At 42.8% G+C, this 26,721-nt stretch overlaps 1 protein-coding gene across 5 annotated transcripts; it reads left to right on the forward strand.

The window, feature by feature from the left end:
* Positions 1-1,623: 1,623 nt before the first annotated feature.
* phactr4b (phosphatase and actin regulator 4b) lies at positions 1,624-26,007 on the forward strand. 5 transcript variants are annotated; one of them, XM_085422213.1, is made up of 16 exons: positions 1,624-1,713; positions 8,286-8,400; positions 8,658-8,702; positions 13,394-13,564; positions 14,661-14,741; positions 15,501-16,004; positions 17,312-17,629; positions 19,856-19,987; positions 21,011-21,536; positions 21,854-22,155; positions 22,275-22,473; positions 22,655-22,710; positions 22,978-23,039; positions 23,128-23,265; positions 23,466-23,542; positions 24,476-26,006. In XM_085422213.1, exons 3-16 carry the CDS (start codon positions 8,690-8,692, stop codon positions 24,489-24,491), a joined length of 2,595 nt encoding a protein of 864 aa, XP_085278339.1. In that variant the 5' UTR covers positions 1,624-1,713; positions 8,286-8,400; positions 8,658-8,689; the 3' UTR covers positions 24,492-26,006. The 5 variants fall into 5 exon arrangements, with proteins under 5 accessions (XP_085278339.1, XP_085278338.1, XP_085278341.1 ...); XM_085422212.1 differs by lacking the exon at positions 1,624-1,713 and adding an exon at positions 1,720-1,893; XM_085422215.1 differs by lacking the exons at positions 1,624-1,713; positions 19,856-19,987 and adding an exon at positions 1,720-1,893.
* The last annotated feature ends 714 nt before the right edge of the window (positions 26,008-26,721 follow it).

Genomic DNA, 26,721 nt, shown 5'->3' on the forward strand with positions numbered 1-26,721 from the left:
AGCCTTTTTCACTTCTCCATGAGCAGAAATTTATGTTTATTCTCTTTGTGTAGTTTGAGGTCTGTGGTAAAATTGCAGTCAGAGAACAGGACTTCCCCAGATGCCTGAGAAACTAGAATAAGGTGTAACGGCCATTTTTCAATACTGGAAGAAAATGTTCCCATTCCCAGAACTTTTTTCATCCCTCAACATGCCTGCTGTTTTATATCGAAATGTGTATGAAGTCATGTGAAAAAGAAAGTATAGCTGCTTTCAATTCTAAGGTTTTACTTATCAGGACAAAAAATAATCTGATGTTGAAAGTAAATGTGATGTGTTGCACCATATCATTATCTATTTTATAACAACTAAGCCGAAAAGCAGTGTGTGGAAAATGAAGGGTACCCTTATTGCTCCCATAGTAATTAAGAGGGTAAGTAGCAGCCAGGTGCTTCTAGTTAAATGTTTCATTAACTGGTCATCAACAAGGAGGAAAGACAATAGCAACTCTGCAGTTACTTCAGGTTATTGCTGCTTAGGGTGGATCTACAAGCTTTTAAATCATCTTTTTTTAAAATTTTCTGATAAATCCTTGAAATTGAAAGAGTGTGTCCAGTTCCTCTGCATGATGCAGGCGTCATTGTTTCAGAGTTTGAACAGCTGCTGTCAGACTGCCATTCAGCTGGGTCCATAATTTGCTGGACTCTGTTCACAACTGATCAAAAAAATCAATATTTGAGCAAAGTGAAGACTTTAAGCTTTTATTTAAGGAATTTGACATGAATTTTGAATGAAGTGTTTATTTACTATCATTTTATACACAGTCCCCCGTTTTCAGTAGAGAATTGACTGTAATTTCATATCCTTATTACTGCTGAAACAGAGTTAAGTAAAGTTGATTCTGAATTTTCACTATGGGGCCAAAAGAGCGGGAATAAAAAGGATACATCTGTTAGCTCAGAGGAATACATTGTTTAAAGAATGCTCTTTTCTTTAGTTTTCTTTTTTTTATGACTTGGGAGTAAAATTTTGAAGATTTTTTTCCCACACTGTTGGTTAATTGGTCCGCTTTACTCCTCCCATTTACTCAACTAAAGAAGATTTTTTGATATTTTTTTGTGACAAATCATCAAATAATTCAAAAAGCATCAAACATAAGCGCCCCCAAAATGGAAGCAGCCAATCGATTTAGTGAGAATGGTCTCTATGAAGAGATACTGGAAAAACAAGAACAATACAGAATTTCACAGAGCATATAATACACTGAGATTATTGCTTTACAACAATCCCATCAATAACTTAATGTAGTTTATTATTATTATTATAGTTGTTGTTGTTGTCACTGTTATTATTATTAAATGTTTAAATGGTTGTATTTTATTTTCGGCATCAGTCTCATTCTTACAGCGTTATAACTCAGGGTGTGTGTTTAATAAAATGTCATATGGGGGTTAAAATGATAGCAGGCTCAATCTGTACGTCAGGGCTGCCTTTATTATTTTGTTATTTTTAAGGAAGGGAAGAGAGGGTCTTCATCCTGAGAGTGTGAAGCTGGACAACATAACGGTATGCCCCTCCACCCCCTTCCCACCCCAGAGCTGTGGACTGCAAAGCCTGGTGGGTATTGAAGTCTTCACAACAAAGAGAGAAGCCGTATTCTCAACGGCTAATGCGGCGCTGTCGCTCCCACTGAGGACTACCGGTACCGAGATGCGCAGCTCGGGATGGTTTCCGGTAAGTGCGCAAAATGTTTGGACCGGGCACTGGAAGAAGGGGAAAGTGTGAGGTGAGGAAATGACCGGGCTGCTATTTTTAAGTCGGCTGTAAGTACTTTCAAAAGAGGAGGCGGCGGAGGAGGGACGTTCGTCAGGAGGGATGTAGGGCTGCTGATTCCCGAGCAGCGAGTACAACACGGTGAGTTTGCTGCAGAGATGTCTGCACAGACAATAACCTGCAAGTTGCGCTCTCAAGTTGGTCAGTGCGAAGCAGCCGTTTTCAGAAAGCGATTTGCACGTTCACAGTGCGATGCTGCGCGTGAAAGTGCTGTGTTTCTGCACAAAGCGAGTGCCACAGGGTCAGCACACATCTTTGCTCCTGCTGCAATTGTTTCACACCCTGGAACTCCATTTTCCCCGCTGATGCTCTGCTCAGGAGACCGTGCACAACAAAGGATCTGGATGATCAGGATGTGCATGGTGTGTGCCGATGAATGTCGTCGGAAGGTCCGCAGACCGGTTATTTATCCGCGTCATATTGTGCCATATATGCTACATCTAAACTATATATACTGAGAAAGAGAAATGGCCAAAACGATTGTCCCTATAGCTGTCTTATCTCTGTGTAAGTGTTGGTGCTGGTGTGCAAAAGAAAAAGAAAAAAACATGGATTACTTTTAAGGACATATGATGCATTTATGGTGGGGTGTAACACCTATAGGCCCATCTTCAGCTCACAGTAATAATTAAAAGGGTAATACATTGCCTCAGGGCCTGCATCTGTAGGCTTGATAAATCACAGCATGGCGGAAATGTCAGGAACAATGACAAATCGGGGGATAACAGACCCCACTCTATTTATGTTTATTTGTTTATTTACTCTATTTCATAAAATGTGTCTACCGGCAGAGTTTTTATTTTGAGGTGTGACACCGGAAGTCGCCGTTTTCGCTGCGTGGCTGACTTGACTCCGGTCTCTCGTTCACTCAGCAGCATCTTGACTCCACTGGCGCGAGATCCGCTCGCGGGGAGAGAGAGGGCAGGTCGGTGCCGCGAGCCTTCTCGCACGGGCTCCCGTTTTTCCTCTCCTGGTGCCGGGGAGTAGCAGCTGTTTAATTTCATGCTTTTTTACGACATTGCCCGATTCAACCTCTCAGGTAATTTTGTATTTTTGTCTCGGGAATGAAAACCGGTTAAGTAAGAGTCAGTTTAATCTCGGCGATACAATTAGAAATCCGCTGTCCGTGTAGGTCTAATTAGGACATGGATTGTTAGGGCAGCGATGAAAGATGTGCATGTGTCTGACATCAAAGTGTGATTGGAGAAATGGCAGTCTGGCAGGGCAATTTATATTAATTGTAATTTTTTCTTTTCTTATACGGATTCATCGCAGCCCATTATTATGGAGAGTGCATACTTCTTCAAGGACGTTATAAGCTATACTGCCATGAGGAAATGAGAGTGAAGTAAATTATTCAGTTTTACTCCAGACCAGGCTGATAAACTTCCATCTCAGAGAGCCTCCTGATGGAGAGGAATAAAAATGTGTTTATAATAAGGCTATTATTTTATTGTCTCAATTTCTTTTCAATGCATTCAATGCAGCTACTGAATCTGACACACGATAAAACTTGGCTAATGGTCTCATCAGGTGTTTTCTCTCCTTAAACATGCAATGAAATCCATTTCCTGTGGTTCCATCCACCATAATAACTCTTGAAGTTAATGTGCTCTTGCAGAAAAAAAGAAGCTCATGGCTTGTGTTCGGGCTCTTTCCACTTCCCACTGGAAGCCTCCTCTTTAATGGACCATTAAGAGGAGAACCACAATGGTTAAGCTGTCGACTGTGCCTGATTCATTTGGTTAAACCGCGCAGATGAGACTAGTCTGAGCATCACATTCCTTAAAAGCTCTTTGCTGAATGTCTCAGATCAATCCTCGTTCACAGGGCATCCGCTGGCAGGGAGCAGAAGTGGGCGGCCTGCTCCGGTGTGTAAACATGCATGTGCGCCATGGCAGAGCTTGTCGCCGATAATCAAATAACTTCACTTAAGTTATGCTTGGTTCCCCTGCAGTGCAGCCTTCACGCAGGTGGAAGGACACTACAGAAGAAAAGTTTAGCAAAGGCGAGGAGCTTTTTGGGCTCCTTGTAAAAGTGGGGCACTGGTCCCTGTGGTGAGAGGCACTTTTCTGGGGCAGGCTCTGATGACGCTCTCCCAGCACAGATTGGGAACAGACGCCCTCGTCCATCCATTTCGGAAAGAGGTGTAGAAACTGTGCAGCCCGGGACAGACAGCTACAGAAAGGTCCAAGCGTAGACACAGCAACATGGGTTCGATCGCCATGTTCTGTTTTACAATCCTTATTTCTTTTTGATACCTCACTGGAATTGGCCTGTAAGTATGCCTCAGCTCAGCCTACCTGCTGCACATAATAACTTGTATTCAAACATTTGCTCGTTGTGTTCAGTTTGTTAGAGTCTACCTTGTTAGGACTTAAGCATGGAGTTAATTACTTTCTTCCAGTGATTTGGCAGCTTTTTGTGCCCAGAACCCTGGAGTGAGAAGCAGACTGCTATTTAAAGATGGCATAACTCAGCCAGCTGCTGCCGTTTCCGCTCCCATCGTAATTGAATCAACACTAGTAGACTGCGCCAGTGAGGGTGTGTGCACTCCGCAGAAGATTACACAGTCGGGACCTCTAGGCGGTCTTTAACAGTCACTTTCACATACCTGGTTGGTGCATTTGGGATTTGGAAGCCAGGCTGAAATAATCGGCCATGCAGGGATGTAGTTTGTGAATAGTGATTGATAAAGTGGGCAGGTAAGTTAGACTTTTTTATGTATTCTTCTCTCCGAAGAGGTCAGCTCGAATTAAGAGTTTGTGTCATTAATTGATTGTGTGCATCCCGTTTTCTTCGATCTGCTTGTCCAGCTGTGTGAAGCGATATATGGCAGCTGTTAGGGGCCTCTGAGAAGGTATCTTTCATGGTTAAAACTCAGAGGTCCTGCATAGTTTCGATAAACACATTACTTTCATATCGATCTGTTCTGTACAATCAAAAAGCAGGTACAGGGTTAACAACTCAATAAGGAACTAGGCCATGAACATCCCTTTTTTTTTTTATCTGTGACTGGCTGTGAGCGTGACAACAGCAAGTGAAACAGAACAATATTTTCCTGTGGAACGTATCTCCTCAAGCCAGTTCTTTATTTATGAAAAGCCTGAAGTGAAGTGTAGTCGAATAATCCTGTTTATATGTATAGATATATATGGAAAAGTCCCAGTATTTTAATTTCCACCCCCTGCCTTTAATCCGCTCGTACTTTGAAGACCTAGAGATATTTTCTCTTTCCGTGGAACACTCACCGCACAGCTCGATTATTTTGAGTCATCTAGCCAAGGCTGTGGCACTGGGCGGGAGTGTAAAAAATTTCATCTCTGACCACAAATGCATCTGCCTCGTCTCAGTGGTGTTAGGGTTCTCATCCAGTCTGTGTGAGTCTGTATGCGAATGGCTGCACTACGAAGGCTACAGTAATTTCAGGCTTTCAGGCAGTGCTGTTTGGCCTGTTTGATGTGCAAGTGATGTTACTTACACTTCTTCTTTTGAAAGGGAAGCTGACCTCTGACCTGCCAGAAAATTGCCCTAGAGGAGAAATAGAGAAGAATTCCAAACTGAATATCCAGAATTATATATGTAGTGAACTGTTTGCGTTTATATATGTGATATTTGGATTATTTTGCAATACGATCACAGCTTCCTTAGACTGACAGAGCTTACCTTCAGGGTAGGACATTGGCCAGTGATAATGTTAATGATCTAGTCAAGGGCCTCCGGTAACAAAAGCCAGCACACTTTCTCTTAATATATCCCTCACTGGCAAAACCATTAGATTTCAAGGCAATAAAGCTGCAGTTTGCCTAATTTACTCAAATGTAAGATGATATGAAGGCCATTAAAACCCAGAATTTTGCCTTGCAGTGAGGCTCATCAGTAGTATTTAAGAGCAAGAAGGAATTTTGTGGCCCAAAGCCAAACTTTATGGTCTGGGTTTGGGCCACTTCGTACACTGACAATTATAACCAGCGTTTTTGTTTGGTTTTTTTCACATTAGATTGCTTGTGGTTTTCTCACTGCAGAAAACATTTGTGCCTGATTTTCTCTAAAAGATGTGGCTTCCATAGCATTTCAGCTATTTTATTGCTAAGAATGTCTAATTTGCGCTCTGCTGTACAATCATGCTTGCATGTCTTGTTCTGTCATTGAACCATTTAAACAATCAACAAACACACTGTCTTGAATTATTAATCAGGTTCAGCTGGGACTAGAACTAATGAATTAATTAGAAAATAACAACTTATTTTCTTTATAGCTGAAACTTTAAATCATTTCAATTTAATTGTATTAATATTGTGCAAAATCACAACAATAGTCACCTGAAGGAGATTTAAAGATGCCATAACAGACTCGTAATATTGTTTTATTTATAACTTTCTAGAAATGTCAGAAATGTATGAAATAATTCCCCACCATTCAGATGTTGTCATGTGCAAAGAAAGTATATGATTCCTGCAGTATATGACTAAGAAACCCACCAACACAGTAGATTTGAGAGGGTGGAGTTCTGCCTTAGTTCATTCTGTCTCATCTCACCAACAGGCTTTAATCTATACCTAGCCCTTTGATATTATCATTCCACTAAGCATGTGACAATTAACTTGTCAGCCAATTTGGAGGTTGTTGGCATATGCTAGGAAAGTGGTTACTATATCCCCAGTCACACAAAATCTGTATTCCCTTTCTGGTTGGCAAAAACCTCCTTGTGCTTGCTTTGGTTGCTAGCATATTGCTGCAGTCACCCTGAGTTTGCATGGAAATGGTTGTTAGCGAGTGTTTACAGACAAACATGAAAAACTGCAGTCAACCATGGAAGTCTGCCTGAAACCAAAGCAGTCGCTAGGAAGAGTTTTTCAATCGTAATTTGATTCAGCGAGAGCCAGCAACCTCCAGGAACCAGTGCCAACCAGTCGGCGAATGCACATTTTTCCATAGCAACTGGTCATTATGACACGTCCAAGATGGCAAACAAATCTCAAGCAAAGTGTGCATGACATCAACACCTGGTCCCCCCAAAATTCCCGACAGTTTACATACTTTAGATCAGCGATCCGCAACCTTTTTTGCGCCACGGACCGCTTTAATGTCAGACAATATTTTCACGGACCGGCCTTTAATGTGTCGCGGATAAATACAACAAAATAAAATGATACGACCAAGACAAAAACTGTGGTATTTTGTAAATATAATGATAAGCGCAAATTCACTGTGTAATTGTGTAACTTTATTAGCAGCGCCCTCCTGAAATGTGCCAACAACATCCTCCTCTCTGCCCCTTAATCCTCTCTGGTTGCTATGGTAACGCGTTAATATTTATTTCAAAATAAGACACACAACTACAACACGGGAAAAGACCCAGGGAAACTGAGTTAATGATAAAAACTCTGAAAACCATAAATTTCACACACGAGCTTCAACTCTCGCGGCCCGGTACCAAATGACTTGCAGACCATGGCCCTGGGGTTGGGGACCGCTGCTTTAAATAATATACCCAGTATGTGTATGATTGATTTAATCCATTTGATTAAAACTGCAGTAGATTGGTCCAAACCAGTGTGGTTGTAAAGTCTTTGCAGTCTTGTGTTAGTATTTGAAGGCAACATGACAGAAGATGGACCAAATGAAGGACGATTCCCAAAAACATAGTGTTGACTCAATGTGCTACAAAGCTTAGCTAGATGTGCATCAACACTATATCGTTGACAATGTATTTTTACTTCTAATTATACAGCAGTTATACTTGTTAATCAGTCAGTACTGCAAAAGTAAATATTTCTGCTTGGTTTTCTTTGCTGCCTTAATTATCAAAGCTTTTGTGTTGTGATTTTGCTTCTGTTTTCCAGCTTTTCTATTGCAAAGAATGGACGGTGCACCACTTTGAGTACATAAAATTGCTATTTGTGAGCTTGTCCATGAGCGGTTACATAACTGAAGTGTCATTTTACACACGACTCTGATTTGAATGAATGCCAGAAAGCCATTTACTCATTACCGTCACCATGTATACATCAATGGATACAAACTGTGGCATCAGACCTTTTGTGATTTAGTGGACTGGAGCTATAGTCTGCTTTAAGCTCTGTAAAGTCTGACCAAATTGTATCAGTTTTTGTTACACAGGGGCTTCTAAAGGCCTTTGTAGTATTTCCTTCTGCTTTCTTTCTCCTACAGCACGCACCTTCAAATACACAATAGATTCAGTCTGGTATTAGAAATTACTTTTTTTGCTTCATCCAAACTCATAGATACATCTTTTCCGGACATTTATTCCCGGACAGGTTCAAGCTCTGAGATATGGAGTATTATTTGTCTAGTTGTGACTTTTAGTCGGTGTGCCTGTATTTTCACGCCCAGGTGTAATCGGTTTCTCTTCGCAGTCTTATCGGAAAATTCCTGGGAAGTGTGGATCTCCTAGTTGTGTGTTGTATGTCAGACTGTGATGTGATCGACCTTGTTTTTCTCTCTTTCAGAGTGGATAGGATGGTTGGAGGTGGCATCGTCAACATGCTAGAGACCTGAAAAAATACTGCTGTACTGTTGCCAAGAACCCCGACCACCCACACCCCTCCCATGACTTTGTGTAGTGTATGTGTACGACTTTTTGCAGTTGCACAAATCCAATTAAATATACAGAAGTCAATGCACAGGAGTTTTATTTATATATCATATGCTTTATATCTGAAGGCAATCTAAAATGTTATAGCTAATACATAAAAGGGAAAAATTGCATTAAAAACTATAAATTGAAATAACAGAATAAAATGAATTATATAAAGGTATAAAATGAAACAAATGTAGAGCTGAGAATGTGTCTGCTCATGTATTAAACTTGTGTTTTTCAGGAGATGTTGATTGGTGTGCCTCAAACTCTGTAATGGAAAATCGTGGTGAGTACCGAGTTACGCGTTGTGGTTTTTTTAAATGCAGTGTTAATGCTGTGTTTCACTTTATTCCCCCATCGTGAATGACTCATTGCACACTCTTGTCAGACAGGGCTGGGGATGTTTATGTACATATGTGCGTACCTGACTTAGTCTCCCTCCCTGCTGAAGTAGCCTGTCCCAGTCTGTTATCCAGGTCAGGCCAACAGGTTCTGGAGTCATGCGGATTGGCTCAGTTCTCGCTGGAAGCCAGCCCGGCGTGGTGGCTTTATGTGGGGCACAGGAAGAGAAAAGGAACGCTGCCGAACACACTAGCTCTCCATCTTTAGAAGCAGCTCGAGATGCAGCCAAATGCTCACAAAGCTCTGATCTATCCAGGCATAATGACACAGCACAGTGCTCTGGATTCCTCTGAGGCTCAGATGAGATTTTTTTCTTCTTCTAAAGACACTCGAACGTCAAACGAAATCAAAGCACTAATTCAGGGGGTCCACTCCCGCTTTTCTTCTCATTTACAGAAAGTGCTCACTTTTTCTTTGCCTCTCCTCTCTATTTTCAAGCCTGATACAAGACTGTGCTTCTTGGCAAACATATTTCAAAGTCATGCTAATCCTTCCAAGTCTTTTTAAAATGTGATATAAGGGAGTTAAAAAAGTGTATAAAATGGTGCCTGGAGACATTAAAGGAGGCGAGCAGCATGATAAACACCCTGCACTAACATTAGGTTACTGAGCAGGAGTCAGCTAATGTTAGCGTGCAAACCCTGTATAGAAAGTGCAATGTTTATTTCTCTGATCAAACTGTCCACTCAACCTGGTCAGTGTCATTCTGTTGATGGCGATGAGAGCATACTGGACCTTTCCTTAGAAACAGTAATGCATCTGATCTTGCAAAGCATTTCTACTGGTCAAGGGTACTGATTGAAATTACATTACTATAGTTGCATTATAGTTGTGTATATATAACTATATCTTGTGTGTTGTGGTCTGAGATCTGCAGCTTCAGGTCTAGTGTCTTCTGTGTTGGTTAACTCTTTTTAATTCACTATAAAGGAATATTTTACATTGTACGGATATTACTGAGTACACGCACTGCACCGCATACTACAACACGCGCCGTATTGAAAACAAAACGTGTCTTTTCCCTGGAATGGTAGGCATCTTTCAGTGAATGCTGACCTGTGCTATGAGCCAAGGAGGGAGGGTCAGCAAGGAAGGGGGAGTCCAACTCCAGGAGGGAGGGAGGGGAGGTCTGAGGATATTGTGCGAAGGAGGGATGGGGGAAGGATTGAAGAAAAGGCACAGAAGGCGGCTAGATGACAGACACAGAGAAGCATAAAAGATCTTAGGGCATACGGGGACTTTGTCGCAGAAGAAGCACGGCAGGTGAAGGAGTTGATCTGTATCGTGTAAGGCGCACACTTAAAGGTGCAGGACAGGTAGGGGCCCCTCGGGGGCTGGATCATGGGACAGAGCCTCCGTGTGGAGATCTCAGCTCAGGACCCACAACAACAACAACATAGCCGCAGTGGTGAGTTTCTGGGCTTACATTCTTGGTGTACTTTACACAGCTGTGGTTTCCTCCATCGCTAACATCAACAACATGAAACTATTTTCTCGTTTACTAGTTTTCAAGGATAGAGGATAGAGCAGAGCTGAGGATTGGTGATTGTGTAATAAACTTTGCACAAATGTTGCGTAGCCTCCCTCCTAATTCTGCCCCTCATTCATGTTTACCACCACAAGGAATGCTAAATCACTGGGATCATGTGGCTAATTCTCTACAGTGTTTTTAACACACTCATGCATGACTTGTGCACTTATTTTCTTATGTTACACTGCACAGGAACATCAGATTGCATATGTTGTCTGGCTCAGAGGTTTTACATAATTTTGTACCGCACCAATTATTCCAAGTTTCTAAGCGCCGCACAATGTTATATGATCGTGCATTTTATGCAAGTAGTGAGTAAAAAGATATGTACAGCAGTAAAACGTTACTCATATTACAGTGTCATGTAATGACATTTATTTCTACTGGATCTTAAATTGTTGAAAATGTTAGGGAACACGTTTTTTCGCAGGAAACAGTCAGCGCTCGTAAGTGGATTAAATGTCATAATCGGCCCTGACAAAGGTAACTGTTACACCGAGGTTGGAGGTATTTCCTAATATTTATCCGCCTGGACTTTTGGTTTTTGTGTTAGCGATCGGGATAGCATGCTCCTTTACAGCAACAATCTCCTTTACCCACATGCTCACCTGACCAGCCTGCCATGACTCAGTGAATCATGAGGTTAGAGGGAAATCTGGCCAGTTGCATGGGGGAGTAGTAGGTGTGCCTTCTGGATATGGCTATGTCATAGGAAGACACCAGCACAGTCACACACTCTCGTGTTTCCTGTCTGCTGTGGCTTATCTGGGCAGACTTTCTCATTAGAGTAACACTATTAAGAATGTAGCTCTGTTATGAATGGAGCTATTTTTTTATATATCATCATTCATTAGTTTCCCTGTTGTACCTTCGAGCATAGTGTTTCCATGAGCTGTACAGTGGACTATGTTATTGAATATGAGGGGAAGAGGCTGCCTTTGTTCTCTGGGAGGAAACGGCACTCCACCCTGATTCTGTGACTGCGTTTCCAGCCCCCCCATCCCAGCCCGCCACATTATGTCTGTACTTTTTCTCTCTTTGTAGCCCTTTTTTTACCCTCTACTCCAATTTCAAAACCCACAGTCACACTCAGCTATAGTGTCACAACATGCCAGACCTCTTCACACTACAGCTGAAACAATGGCATGTTGGAGAGTTTTTCTCTGTATCTGTGAAGAATAATTTGGAGTGGATCTACAAGCTCTCTTGAACGTGACAGCTGATTTGGGTCTTCTGTACTTGTTTCTTTTTTGAGGACTTTTTTTTTGTACTAGTGGATTGGCACCTTTTATAATCGAGCTTCACTGGCTAACGGAAAAGACCGCTGAGGATATGGTCAGTCGTAGCTTTCAAATAGATGCCTGCTGCATGGGCTGAGTCCTCTGCCATCGTCATCTCTGCAGTGCTTTGGAGTGTGCAGGCCTGGCACAGCCAGCTCTTATCCTGCTTCACTGGCTTCAGCTGAGCCACTGTGGCAGAGGCGTCTCTGACAGAACGGTCTGCTGTGTGTGAGAACCTCAGTTCTGGATCGCGGAGAAGCTGCCTTAAGCAATGCTTAATCTGGATGTTATGGCAGCTGGTCTGAGTCCTCAGATTTCTACCTCGCAGAGATAAGCTGGATTTCCACAGCGTGGACATGTCTCTCGACTCCGGACTCTCTGCTGTAGTTTCCGTCAACTCTCTGCAACTTGGTCTCCTGCGTTTTCGTCATCTGTGATTTGATGCTGGCATATACACAGGACAGTAGATTTTTGGTTGCTGAATGCTCCTTGCGTCCTCATGGCGTGCTGTTTTAAGTCCCACCACCATGCAAGCTGGACACTTAGCACCCCTCTTCAAGGTAGATTAGTGTCTGCTTTTTAACTACTTGTCAAAAATGCCATTTTTAAACTCACAGTAGGGTATGAAGTTGAAGTATTGTGATTAAAACTGTTTTCCTATCCGAGGTTTACAGTCTGTCAGGCTTCTGAGGTCTGTGTAAACACTCAACTCAAATTTTACACCGCCAGCAGTGTGGAGTTAATGTGCCTGTCCTTCAGCTGCAAAAAATGGGTTTGAATCTTGTGTCAGCAACCATTCGCCTTTCTGTAGTGTCACTTAGCAAGATACTGAAACCCTGCCAGCTCCAGGGGTGCTGGACTGCAGCTAGCTGATACTGATGTATGCGTATCAGTGTGTGTGTGTGTCTCAAATAAAGAAAAAGTTTCTATCCAGGAATAACGTTTTGTTGTTTTAGTGTTCCCTGGACTGTTAAGTAAGCCACATCAGTATTGTGTGAGAGCATATTGTTGTGGGAATCAGACTGCAGGGCATTACTGTCGCCAAGACATCCTGTGTGAGCCCGAGACTGGATGTTTTACATCGGACTCTGTTCTCTCTCTGCTGGTAAATATTATGTCTGCTGAATACAGCAGCTGCAGCCTGTTTGAAAGCCTCTCCAAGCTCAGCGCGCTGTCAGTTGGCCTGTCAGTCATGTGACCCAGAGTATGTAGCCATGTCTGCAGATTGCTTTTTAGTTGAGTTCTTGAAGCCTTGGTGACACCTAATGATAATTTGTGGTTTTTAAAGGGCCTTTGCGTCTTGTTACCTGTATGTGTGGGTGTGTACATGTGTATATATTTTATATATGTATGCAGAATGACTGACAACCTTTTTCTGCTGCTTATGTCTGCATTCGTGTGTGCCCCTCTTCTCTATGGGAGCAGCGAGGGCTGAAAGGCTGATAAGGCACTAGACTCCATCCGGTTAAGGAATGTGAGTACTTGACAGCGAGAAATCCTGGCTCAGAGCCAGTGTTAGGCTTCTCCTGTTAGCTGTGGATACGTGGAGGAGTCCGTGAGCTCTCAGCGTCACCCTGCCAAAGCACGCTCGGCCCCCGAGAACTAACAGCTAAAGATAATAACCGCCATAATGATCCTGGTCCTCGTTAAAAAGCAGCAGATGAGCTCAGTTAAAATAGAAAGCGCCGCTGCTGAGTGGGGTGTCTATAATTTCATGTTATAAGTTCTATTGTATTTGTTTTAAATTTGTGCTTTCTGTTTTAGATGATGAAGCTGAGCAGCACCACAGCACAATGGTGGGAGAGGGAGGCAGCACCGGGGACAGCACCCCTCCCCCGAAGCGCAAGGGCAAGTTCTCGACCCTTGGCAAGATCTTCAAGCCGTGGAAGTGGAGGAAGAAAAAAAGCAGCGAGAAGTTCAAAGAAACTTCTGAAGGTTTGTGCTGCAAACTTGTTCTCTTTGCGAATGCCACCTCTCCTTTCACCCCAGCGGCCGTATCAGTTGTATTCAAATGTCATTAAAATTCCTCTGTGAACATGTTTCCGCCCAAATGTTACAAGCAAGTTTGTCTCTCGCTATTTTCAGTGCACATAATACAATAAGATGAATACAAGATGTCTCGTTAAGAGATGACGTGTATATCATGGTGCCCTTGCGTTTTGAAGCGTCCTTTTTGGCTAATTAATCATCTCTTTAGCAGTGTGGCACATGCCATCTGTGAACATTTAGAGGGTGGAGTTCTAACATATCATCTAATGCAGGTTTAGGCAACTCCTGGCCTCGAGTGCCGTTGTTCTGCAGGTTTTAGATCTCACCCTGTGTCAACACACCTGAATCAAATGATTAGTTCATTCCCAGGCCTCTGGAGAACTTCAAGACATATTGAGGAGGTCATTTAGCCATTTGAATCAGCTGTGTTGGATCAAGGACACATCTAAAACCTGCAGGACAGGAAAGTCGTGTCCATAGACTGTATATGAAAGATGGATGTTTTTACTGTGACACCTGCTGGTTACTGAAGTTCTAGACTTTTGGCTGTCTCCTCGATGGTTTGATGCCGGACGTGATAAGAGACCGCTGCATCTGTACGAAAAACCGAGAGCAAAGTATCGCAGAAACTTGACAGTTACAGGGTGTTTATCCTTTTGTAGAGTACTATGTACTTTTGTACAATCTGACTTCTTTCTGCAACCAGTAGAGTTGCCCTTGCTGGTCATTAAAAGTATACTGATTTAAGACACTTCTGAATTGGCTTCACTTTTCAGGCCTAGAAGCCACACCCACATGTTATATACAGTATGTTATATATAAAGATACTTGCTAACTGATTCTAAGTGTTACTGAATAATATGGGAAACTTACAACCAGAAAGCATGGTGAAGAGGTCCAGTTCAGTGACTCGAATTAGCACAACATATATATATCTATATATATTGCTTCTGGTGCATGAGATCACAGTGAAAATTTTAAATCATAAATATCTTGGTGAAAAAATGGTCTATAAAATGTCATTTCCTTTTGCTCTTGACAGAACTAGAGAGGCAGATGTCGACAAGGCGCACCCGACAGGAGCTTATAGAACAGGGGGTGCTGAAGGAGGTCCCGGACAGTGGTGAGGGGACTTGTGTGATTCAAAATGTGATATCTTTGCAAAGCTTTGTCTGCGTCTGACAGCAGCAGCCCCGAGGCAATAACGCCCATGCTGTCTTCCCATGCAGCAGGTGCCTGAGACAAATTTAGAAAAACAAATTTGAGAAAAAACTGCTTTCACCTTGCTGTTTCTCAAAGTAATGCGATGTCTGTTTAAAATTACTTGCCACTCTCCAGAGCTGAGGAAAAGTGGAACAAATTGTGCCTTGCAGCAAAATAGCTTAGAAAGGGGGGGTGTGCAAACGTTCTGCTGGTCCCGCTGTTGCAGGAGCCCATTTATTAAATCTACAGCAGCTTCTTCATCACGGCAAACAATGACTGTCCATGGGGCTTGAGTTAAGGGCACATTTTATTACTGTGGGAAAGAAAACTGCAAATAGCAATTATTTTTGAACAGTTTCTGTATTGATTTTGTAGTCTTTAAAATCTCCCCAAAAATCACCCCTCACTGTATCTGAAATCCAGATTTAAAGAAGAAATAAGCAGCAAAAAGTATGTTTAACAGTGTTATGGCTCAGTTGGATAGTTATCAGTTATCTTGCCATGCATCAGGTTAATTGTAGAATATTGAACACAGCACTACCAGTATGTAAAACTTTAAAAGATGTATCAATTTAGCATGTAATGTCCTTCCGCACTTTCTCAGTAGCTCAGAATATCATTCAGTCTTCTAATGTATTTATTTGAGTATTCACCAAGTGTTTTTGACCAATCTTTTTAGATGGAGAAGCACAAAATGTGAAGCAGTCGTATGTAAAGAATGGCCACACTCTGCCTGTTGGAGGAGGAGGAGTCATCAGTGGTGTCAGGAGCCCATGCAACCAGGGCCAACTCCCCTCAGATTCAGATTTTAGGATGAACCCTGCATGGCTCGCCCAGCCAGATGACCGAAGGGGCCGTTGTTCTCCCTCAGATGGAGACCGCCGTGGAGCTTTGGGCTCCAGGGGAACAGGACTGCATGACGAAGGACGGAGAAGCGCAGGGATTGGGGCACGGGCGCAAGGGGAGGGCGAGTGGAAGTCTAATATGGCCTGGCAGGGCCACATTCACGGACAAATGGAAGAGAGCAGACATGGTGGCAGGCTTCACCCTGACGACGGGCAAAAGAGGCCAGGACTGCAGAAGGCCCCATCCGAGGACGGCAGGAGGAGTCGGCCTGCAGAAGGAGACTGGAAGCCTACACTCCCTCGGCATGCATCTGCTGAGGAGGGGAGGGCCCGGAGAGGTGAGTCACTTCCAGTAGTTGTCCTCCCTGCAATCTGAATTTTTCCACCAATTTTTACAAGTTGCAATCATAGCAGCACTGCTGTTGTCAGTGTAAGGCCATAACCGATGAAGTGCACACCTTTTACACCTTAACCTCCTTCATATTCGAAAAGTCGGTGATTCTTGGGTACCTTATCCCCTCCCTTTTGCTGTCACTTTTCTGCTTATATGCTGTCCTCCCAGATATAGACGGGCTCCTGTCAGCTCCCGGGAGGCCTGCTCCAGCTATGCTTCTTATTCAGGAACATGAGGGAATAGCTCGTCCTCTCTTCTCCTCTCCTAATTAATGTGGCGCGATCGCTATACTCATTATTGCCCTTTAAGGCTAGCACAGTGAGCTCAGTGATAATTGGTAAAGTGCCACAGCTAATTGATTTCCCAGAAAAATAGAATTTGTTCAAAAATAATGGTGTTTAGCTCTGTTTTTAGATCTCAGCTGTGTGGTTATCGCTCACGTGACAGGTTATTCTGTGCCAATGTGTAAACATGCTAGGAGTTGAAAAGTATGCAAACACTATAGCACGTCATTGCAGCAAAGAAGAAAGAAAATTTTGTCCACTTTCCTTCATGTGTCATTGCTCTGCTCTTCTTTTCATCTTACCTTGTTTTTTTCTTTTTTATGATGCTACTTTTTTTTACCTCTCCCACTCGCATTTCTATCTTTATCACATCTCCTGCTTCCTCTCTCTCTGTTCTTCAGTCTGACTTCCTGCTTTCCCCTGGATTAGTTCCTCTTTGATTTACATGGCATCACACTGATAACACTTCTGTAAATAAATAGCCCCGAACCTGAGAGCGGCAGGAATGGCGTGGGCGCAGCGGTGGGAACAGCGTGGGGGCCGGCTCGCGGGTATAGTGGGGTGGGCAGATGGAGGTTGGTTTTTTTTGGTGGTAATTGCAGCCGCCTACTCTGTTTATCTTCACAGCTGATCCCTAGATAATGCCATTCTCAAACAAGTGCTATCACAGAGAGTGCTTGGAGTGCTTAGAGCTGTAGAAAAGTGGCTCATCGCTGAGTCTCTGAGCTGAAACATTTATAGCAATCCACTGGGATATTTGGTGAGATTTTGCTAATTCACTGAAGTGTATTTCTTATGATCATGCATAAATAGAATACAGTATATGCACTGCAGCTGAAAACCAATCATGTATTGCTTAAGTTTATCAGTCTCAGTTGACGTGCTGTAACTTTTAAAATTATATAAGCAGAATTACATGTTATGATATAAAACTATATGGTTAGCTGCTTTTTCCTTTTTTTTTTAGAATCAGACAGCCATTTTGCTCCTGACCTGGACACCCTACGTGAACCTCTGCCACCCAAACAGGTGATCATGCCTCCAAAATGGCTGGTGAGCTCCACCCCTGAACCTGGCAGCGAGTGTCCACCTCGAACTCCATCCAACCACCCCACGAGCCAGTTCTCTTCTCCGTCGGGTGTGACGTCCAAACCTGTTCGGACTGCTGCGTGTTCCAACACTCAGCAGTCTTCGGCCGCTGCCCTTACCCCCACTTCTCAGCCCGCCAAGCAGCCCCCTCTGCCTCCACCCAAGCCTGTGAACAGGGGCAACGCGGCCATGCTGGGTAAGCTTTTACTAACAGTAGCTTCTTAGGTTAACAGATGTTGCAGGGACAGGAAGCATACATCAACAATCCAACCCCTGCTCAGTTAGCGTGTAGTTTTCCAGCTGGCGTATACAGTATGTACATTTATGCGTCAGTGCACTACTGATGGTAAACTCTTCAGCACAACATCCTGTATACGATACTATCTTAACAGCACGAGCTGCTTTTCCCCAGTTAATTACTTATTAAGCCTGGATTATTGTAGCAGAAACGTATTCCAGCATTTTACGCTATGAGGATAACAAGGACTCCTGTGGCTGTGGGCCACTGCTTCCACAGATACAGTGTAGCGGTTCTGTGGTTTTGCCTCATCTGGGATCGTGTTTTAATTCCCAGTAGGGGGGGAGGGGGGGATTACAAAAATGCCCCATTTGTCATCAGTTTATTATACTAATTGTTGTTCTTGACACAAATAGAATACAAAATGAGTCAGTTAGGAACTTAAACTAGTTTCAGGTTAACATTTACACTACAGAGAACTCCTCGAAATCTAATTTCTCAGTACACTTGTTGACAGTTTACTATGAAGTGACTGTATTTTAAAAGCCAGGAGGCTTCTTTGCTTTGTGGCCAAGTTTATGGACAAAGAACAACTGAGACAAAAGGTGTTAATAAAACACACCGTGAAGCGGATACTGTTACAGTTACAAGGATAGTAATCATGTTCTTACCTATGTGTTTGTTTAGTGATTATCGCTTCGGGAAACAGTACCATTCCCTCATAGTGCAACTCTGTTTATATACAGTTGTGTTCAAAAGATTGCATCCGCTCATCACTGGCATCGTCATGATCATCCAGGGTGGAATGATCGTAGAGCGTACGTGTGTAATGACTTTAAAAACACGAATTTGGGGCACAAGTTTGATTTTATTCTGGGTTTTCTCGATCCACTCGATCAGAAGTATACATACAGGCTCAAATATATACACTCACCCCCACTAATGTTGGGATAAATGTTCCTCAGCAAGTTACACCTCAACCAGACACTTTACTTACATAAGATCATGTTATATGGATATGTAACTACTTTGCCAAGTTTTGGAAAAAGACCGAAACTGTCAATATGAAATTCAATTCAATTCAATTTTATTTATATAGTGCCAAATCGCAACAACAGTTGCCTCAAGGCTCTTTGTATTGTAAGGTAGACCCTACAATAATACATACAGAGAAAAAACCCCAACAATCATGTGACCCCCCCCCCGCCAAAGCAAGCACTTTGGCGACAGTGGGAAGGAAAAACTCCCTTTTAATAGGAAGAAACCTCCAGCTCAGGAGGGGCGGGGCCATCTGCTGTGACCGGTTGGGGTGAGAGAAGGAAGACAGGATAAAGACATGCTGTGGAAGACAGCCAGAGATTAATAAAAGGTATGACTCAGCAGAGAGGTCTATTAACACATGTTGAGTGAGAAAGGTGACCGAATATGATATGAATGACGGTAAACTGGTTTTACTGGACTGAGAGGATATCGACAAAGAAAAAACCGACACCTTGAAGCTCGACTGAAATTTTCAGCTGCCCACATGGACAAACCAAATTCCTTCTAGACAAATGTTTTGTAGTCAGACAAGACCTAGGAACATGGTACTGTCGAGCATGGTGTTGGTAGCATCATGCTCTGGGGCTGTTTTGCTGTCAGGGGTACTGGTACATCGCATAAAGTGGATGGAATAATGAAGAAGAATGACTACCTCTAAATTCTTCAACTTCTTCAACCTCAAATCAGCAGCTAGATGGTTGAAATTCCAACAAGACAATGATCCCAACACACAACAAAACTGGTTTTGGGATGGATAAAGCAGGATAACATTAAGCTTCTCGAATGGCCTTTCCAAAGACCCGACCTCAGTCAGGAAAATCTGTAGACTACACTTAAAAGTCAGATCCGTGACTCTGTGTGGATTAGAGGAAACCCAAAATAATTTAAATTGTGTGCACCAAATTCTTTTTTTTAACTCATTAAAGATGTTTGCTGCACAATCATTCCACCCTGGAAAAAGAAAAGTTGAAACAGTTCAAATAAATCATTAAATGCCCAGAATTACTATGAAATTCATGCCCACGATGAGTGGATGTAAACTTCTGACCACAGCCGTAACTTATGAAATCAACAACACGACACCAGAAAGTAGCTGCATTCATTAAACATACAAGCTGAAGGCCTCCATCTCGTCCCTGTTAGTCTCCGCCCTGCAGGGGGGAGAAAACGCTCAGCTTCCACTCTACTGGTCCTGCTGGAAGCGAGAGTGCGACTATGATGTCTACCTGTCCCTGCCTGTCTACCTGTGCCGGCGGGCTGGAGGCCTGCGCTCAGGTAAAAGGATGCCCCCCTGGTATTTCTTTGGCTGGGGTGCCAATTTCTGGAATGCCCTCTTCAGAGTCTGCACACTTCATCATGTCGCATCCTTTCCTGCTGCCAACATATGTCTTCTGAAAAGCCTTTAACTTGTTCACCGGCCTTCATTGCTTTGGACCTGGTATATAAGAGCCGCATGCATATAACAAGCTGATAATGAGTGTGCTTACTGTATGCAGGAGACAACTTCTGTGTGAGTGCAGTTGAGTGTATTTTGCCTCTGAATAAGGGAGGGCCTTTAGCGGGTTCCAGCTGTGTTCTGCTATGCATCAAATGAATTTTATGTCTCTAATCCACTCAGCTCTCACTCAAATGGGATGGATGGGTGGACTTGAATGGATGACTGAATGGGTCGAAGAATAAAAAGGCAAAATGTTTCTAACATAAGGGCTCGACTTATTATAGAGAGGAAGTCCATTACAGTGTAGGTTACTGCATGTTGTAAGTCTGTCAGCACTGTTCACTTATTATGTCTGCTTTTAACAGAAATGTTGCCTTAAAGCTGTCCTCTGAAGTCTTAAGAGCCAAATAGCAAATATGCAAATGTGCATGCAAAACTGGAAGGTTTGCATTTGAGCTTTTTGTTTAGGAGCTTCAGGAGCTTTACTACGCTAATAGAAAAAGTGTCGGTGCGGGGTTAGTCTGGCTGTGAAGAGCATGGATGCATCTTTTTTGTCTCTGTGACCTGGAGCACTCGCTGCACACTGGTCTTTTAGAGCAAAGTGTGCGTTCATGGCCGTCATGTGAACCAACTTGCTGTACGGATGCAGTAATGCTCAGTCAGACATGTAATCCCAGCATTCGTGTGTCTTCTGTCATACCGGGTATGTTATACATGTGTGACTGATGCTTGTGCACTTGCGTCACAGTGACAAACTAGATTCAAAAGTAAAGCACTTGCTAGCAAATCACTCACACGCCTAAGCTGTAGCTGTTTTTCTTTAGCAGTTATGGTTGGATTAGCTCTTTTTCGTTTTGCAGGTGACTTCACCCAAGCAACAGGGGGCGCTAGCCTTGTTCCGGCCAAACCCTCTCCTCCGATGCCTCCTAAGAGGACCACCCCAGTCACCAAACGCAACACAGAGGACTCTGCTTCAAGCCATCCCATCATCCCCTCACCACTTTCTCTGGAGGAACACAGCAGCCTCCCCTTGGGCTTCCAGCTGCCTCCCCCTCCTCCGTCCCCTCCCCTGCCGACTCACATACCACCTTCTCCACCCCGCCAACACATACAGACCCACCACCTCCACCATCAGCACTCCTACCCCCATCCGCTCCCCCAACCCATACCAATGCTTTTCGACCCACCGAGCCCGACCAATGAGTCTCCCCAGCGCCCGGCTCCCGTACCGCTGCACATCATGATCCAGCGAGCCCTGTCCAGTCCCGGCCCGGCTCAGCCACATCCAGATGGGTCGCAGCGGGCACACACACTGCTTTTCGAAACACCTCTAGAGTACCAAGGAGGAGGTCGCCCTCTGCCTGTCAGCATTCAACCACTAAAACTGTAAGTTTCTCTGCACAGAAAAGTCTATGAATCAGTGTATACAAAGACAGTACATGGTGAAGAAGTATGGAGTCTGCACGTGATCTGTCTTTGCATGTAGCTTTCGGATCTTTTTCATCCATTTTCTAAGCTGTGTACACTTTGGACTTACTTGTATATCCATTTCAAGCTGAAAAAAAGTCCAGTCTTCATCATTGTAAAGTCAGATATAGCTGGAGGGACATATTTCAGTTAAATTCATTGAAAAACACGTCTTCAGGATTAGCCCAAAAAAACCAGAAAAAATGTTTTATATGCATGTATTTTTTTCCTGTTAGATCTGAGGATGACTACTCAGAGGAAGAAGAAGAGGAAGAAGATGATGAGGAAGAGGAGGAGTATGATGGGGAGATTCCACAGCCAGAGCTGGAGCCAAGGAGTCGCCGGTGCTTGGTCGGTGACGCTGGCATTTGTGTGATCCCACGGGGAAACGGCAATGACGACGACGAGGAAGAAGATGAGGAGGATGAGGATGAGGAAGGCGAACACGACATGCACGGGGAGGACAGTGATTCAGATGGTCCTGTGCCTCATAAAGATGAAGACTCAGATGAAGATGAGGAGGATGAGCCCCCGATGAGTAAGCATAACAAACTGATTCGGAGGTCATTTAGTGGCTTTTCTGGACTCTTTGTAAACCTGTGCAGTGTTGCTGCTCCTTCTCAGCTTACTGCATCTCTCCGCTTGGCTTTTATCCAGGCGCACTGGCCAGCAGGGTGAAGAGAAAGGACACCCTGGCTCTGAAGCTGAGCAGCCGTCCCTCTGCTCCCGACAGGGATAGGTTTACGCAGGAGAGAAGCAGCCGAGATGACCACCCTCCAGGACAGACCGGCCTCACCTGGCAGAGCAGAGAGCAGTGGGAAGCCATTCGCACACAAATCGGCACTGCACTCACGAGGTAAAGATGAGCGGTATCATTGTATTGTTTAAAATGACAGCAGTGAAACTGCATTTCCTGAAGAAATTAGACCAATTTTTAAAAGATCCTTGACCTGCTTATTACCTGAATGTCCAAGTGAAGTAAATGTGTAAAAATAGGACTCCATTTTTCTTTTTTCTTTTCTTTTTTTTTATTTCAGGCGACTAAGTCAGAGACCCACTGCTGAGGAACTCGAGCAAAGAAACATCCTCCAGCGTTAGTATTAACTCTCTCTGTCTTTGTTCATGATCCTTGACTTGTTTGGACTCCTTTGTTTCTGGGTTTTAGCAAAACCCCTCCTCATTCTTTCGTCTGATGCTTTTGCCTCAGCATTTGTCAACAAAGTACATTTCACATCTGTCAACAACAAGCACATATCTAATTTTAGAAATTGCTTTTAAACCTGCCATCAAACCAAGCCTTTTATGCCAAAGTCTAAATTTGGCTCTTCTATTCTTTCTCCCATCTTTGTTCTCCCCTCAGCTAAAAATCAGGCTGACAGACAAGCCGAAGTTCGAGAGATCAAGCGACGGCTGACCAGAAAGGTGAAGCAGCACGCCGGCAAACATCCCAGTGTTAAACCATGTATTTACCTGATATTAAACTGACATAAAAAAAACATCTTTATTGTAGCTGAGTCAAAGACCCACGGTTGCAGAACTACAGGCAAGAAAAATCTTGCGATTCCACGAGTATGTGGAAGTCACAGATGCCCAGGACTACGATAGAAGAGCAGACAAGCCGTGGACTAAGCTCACTCCTGCCGACAAGGTAATCAGCTGCATATAAAGGCTTTATCGGCACACCCGCTTTCTGATACAGCACTTTACAAAATGTCCAAGACAGTGTTACAAACATATGATTTTAAATGTTAAACATGTGCAACTCCTTTAGGTTAATGTAATTTTTAGCAGTATATTGTCTCGTTTTCTTTCTGAGTTCATGTTTAACCAAATTGCTGTTTTGTCTAGGCGGCCATCCGGAAGGAGCTCAATGATTATAAGAGCACTGAAATGGAGGTTCATGAAGAGAGCAGAATTTACACAAGGTAGACCTTTTAGTTGAAACTTGACTGGCTGATTGATTGCTTTGGTCAAATGAGTGAGGTACTGTGTTTTGCTGATTTGTTTTTCTACACCACTACTTCATATTGGTGGGGTACGGAGTCTATCTCAGCTGTTATAAACCGAGAAACTGGTTTATAACACTCTGGACAGCTCATGAGTCCATCGCAGAGCTAAAGGAGAGACAGATGAACCTCTCACACTCGCGTTCACATCTACGGCCAATTTAGAATCACCCATTAAGCTAACATGCATGACCACCCAAAACCTAGGCCTTTGGGAGGAAGACGGGTACCTGGAGCACAGGGAAGCCATGCAAACACCACACAGTTTTGTTTTTGTTGTTATTTATTTCTCCTGGTTGTGTCAGGGAAACAATGAAATATGTAATGCACACTTGAGAGTGATGCATCTTTGAACACTTCCTGCCATTTGCAGCCAACCTTGGCGCTCATCCTGAAGACATCTCCCCCCCAACAGCAGGTTTTAGCCAAAGGAGCTTGTTACCTTGCTACTGTGTCAACACTGTTTATTTCATACTCCTTCAATTGTTAACGACCTTCAGGATGTCACTTATTTTAGTCTGTAGACATCGGCTGCCTTAGCTACACATGCACTGTGTCCTGTGATTGCTTTACACTTAAAGCCATCTTGTGTTGCTTGCACCTAAACACTTTAAATATGAATTAGCAGCAGTGGTGATCTGCTACTACATTAATAGAGTTGTGACCAGTAAACATCCATGTAGTCATCTTTCTTGTGCATGCCTGGTTGAATGGCAGAATCCAGCACTAACAACGGGCAGAAGAAGACTTTTAGAGCAAAATCTGTACCTTAAATAGCAATATAAGGTACATTAAAAGCTTAAGGATTACAAAGGTGTGATCTTGCCTCATGAGAGCTGTTTGTTTCTTTAGGTTCCATCGGCCTTAACATCCCTGCTTCCGGATAAAGAAGCACTTAAGATCTCCGGCAAAGAAGCAGCTGCTCCCTATGCAGACAGATCGCCCTTTTGCGCCTCTTGAATGTACTGTTATCAGGGAAAGCCTGGAACCGACTCCACACGAGAATGCTTCTTGCTTGTCCTCCATCGCCCTCTCACTACATTGCTTTCACTGAACCGAGGTGTTGGTGGGTGGAGACCAGATGCAGTATTTCTCCCAGACGGCAGGGGGAACCACGTGCCAATAAAGTGGAGAAGTGGCAAAGGACCTACAGGGCTTACTCTCACTCTGCTGTTGTGTGGTGCCCCTCAGGGACTCGGATATAGTTACAACCTTTAATGCGGCCTCGTCCTGTGTTGCCTTTTTCTTTTTTCTTCTTCTTCTTTACTGTATATGGAAAAGCTAACTCATCTTTGCTAATGTAATAACGTAGAATAAAAATGGTAACAATAATGATGACCTATAACACTTCACACAGTAATAATAGACACAAACGGTCAGGAGTTGGCTGAAGACTTAAATATTCTGTTTTAGAACTGGACATCTCTGGGATATCGTGTGTTTGTTATCCACTCTACAGACTGCTGCTGTGATACGTTAGAGTGAAACTGGAAGAGATCTCATTGCAAAATATTCTGTAATGCACAAAATATTTTCTATTACAATTTTGATCACAAGGGTAGTGACAGCTTTTCTTTGAGCCTTCTTTATTATTATGATTATTATTATTATTATTATTTGGCTTGCCTGTGTTTGTGGTTGTGATGTGAGTCGGCCTTTTAATAGCTATAGAAAAAGGTCAGGAGGCTGTTGGTGTTTTAATGCGTGCCAACACACCCAATACTGGTTTTCATATCACTGATTTCTGCAACCCACTGCATGAGCCATTACAAAATCCAGTGCCACCGCGTCTGGATAATCTCTCTTCATTTATACTTTTTTCTTTTGTAAGTTTTTGTACTTCCCTTTAAAGATTGAACATGCAATACATTCTGTAGCCATTTTAAATAAGGTCGTTACGATAGTGTCTAAACTAAGAGTTAAATGTAAGTTGCTTCAAGTGTAGATCAGGGATTTATCACAAAAAAAAGAAAAAAACCACACCTGAAAACGCATAATCGGTCAACAGAAACTCAGTTTGGCTGGAACTTTTTGAAACTGCAGAAGTGTTTTACCTTGTCTTGTCTGGCCAGTAGCTTACAGGGTTCTCAGTGCTGTGTGTGTAAGTTGATATAGGTTTATCTGATGCTTCTGTATATCTTGTCTTCCTTTTATTTGAAAAGAAATTTTAAATATAAAAGTATTATAGGTTGCTATTTTTTTAAGCAGAACATGAGTTTATGATTAAATGCTACAAGAATGGGAATATGAAAGTGCACCTTTCTGTAAATCTGAGTTCATTTTTAATTGAATGTGGAGTTGTATGAGCTGACAGTCTTCTTTTTAATTGTAAATAGTCTGGATCTAATTAAAAATCTTGCAATTCCTCGAACCTTCTTGTGAAACAACTCTGCAACTGAGGTCCAGTAGACCCAATGACTGTTCAGGTTGAGTCTTTTGTCTAAGCTGGAACGCCTAAAGAAACAGTGGGTTTGCAGCAACACCTGGTGGCGATTTAAGTTTTTGCACTGTCTTTTGATTTTTTTATTTTTTTTTTTAAATTGCTGGTTTAAAGGCCTTTAGTGTAATTTAAAATGTATTTTAAGTAATAGGTTATATTTTAGATTATTGGATAAGGTGACACCAAAGGGTGGAGGTGTCAAACATGAGCCCTGGGGGCCAGATTTGTTCCCGCAAAGACTCCAATCTGGGCCACTTGATGGTAGTTTTGGAATATGTGAAGGAGGGAATAGATTTTAAACTTTTAACTATATTTTTAGAAATTTTACAGGTTTTCCTACTGATAAAATCTCCCATATGGGAGTAATTAAGCCATAGATAAATAATCAAAAGTTCCTGCTTTTTCATATGGACTATAGTCATTTATTTTTACAATGGGCCCACAGTAAAAATAAGTAAATAATTAGAACAATGAAAAACTAATCTTGTGTGAATTACCAACATCTTTCAATTTTGTAATTACTGAAAAGTCTGGACAGTTAGCTGCCAGAACCTTTTCTGTAATTTTACTTGTTTATTTGTTTGTGCTAATAGATTTCTTTCATTTACTACAGCAGTATGTCTTCATCGTGTACAAAAAACCGAGAGGTATAGTTGAA

This window comes from Rhamphochromis longiceps, linkage group LG11, assembly GCF_057381845.1.
Source record: "Rhamphochromis longiceps isolate RC_006_pf linkage group LG11, R_longiceps_female_GT1.1, whole genome shotgun sequence".
In the NCBI taxonomy this organism is placed as follows: domain Eukaryota; kingdom Metazoa; phylum Chordata; class Actinopteri; order Cichliformes; family Cichlidae; genus Rhamphochromis; species Rhamphochromis longiceps.

Excerpts from the sequence above, each read along its gene's own strand:
- phactr4b (XM_085422211.1), top strand. The coding sequence starts at position 10,160 with ATGGGACAGAGCCTCCGTGTGGAGATCTCAGCTCAGGACCCACAACAA. Across the intron at positions 22,474-22,654 it reads ATCGGCACTGCACTCACGAG|GCGACTAAGTCAGAGACCCA; the intron begins GTAAAGATGAGC and ends TTTTTATTTCAG. Across the intron at positions 23,040-23,127 it reads AGCGACGGCTGACCAGAAAG|CTGAGTCAAAGACCCACGGT; the intron begins GTGAAGCAGCAC and ends TCTTTATTGTAG.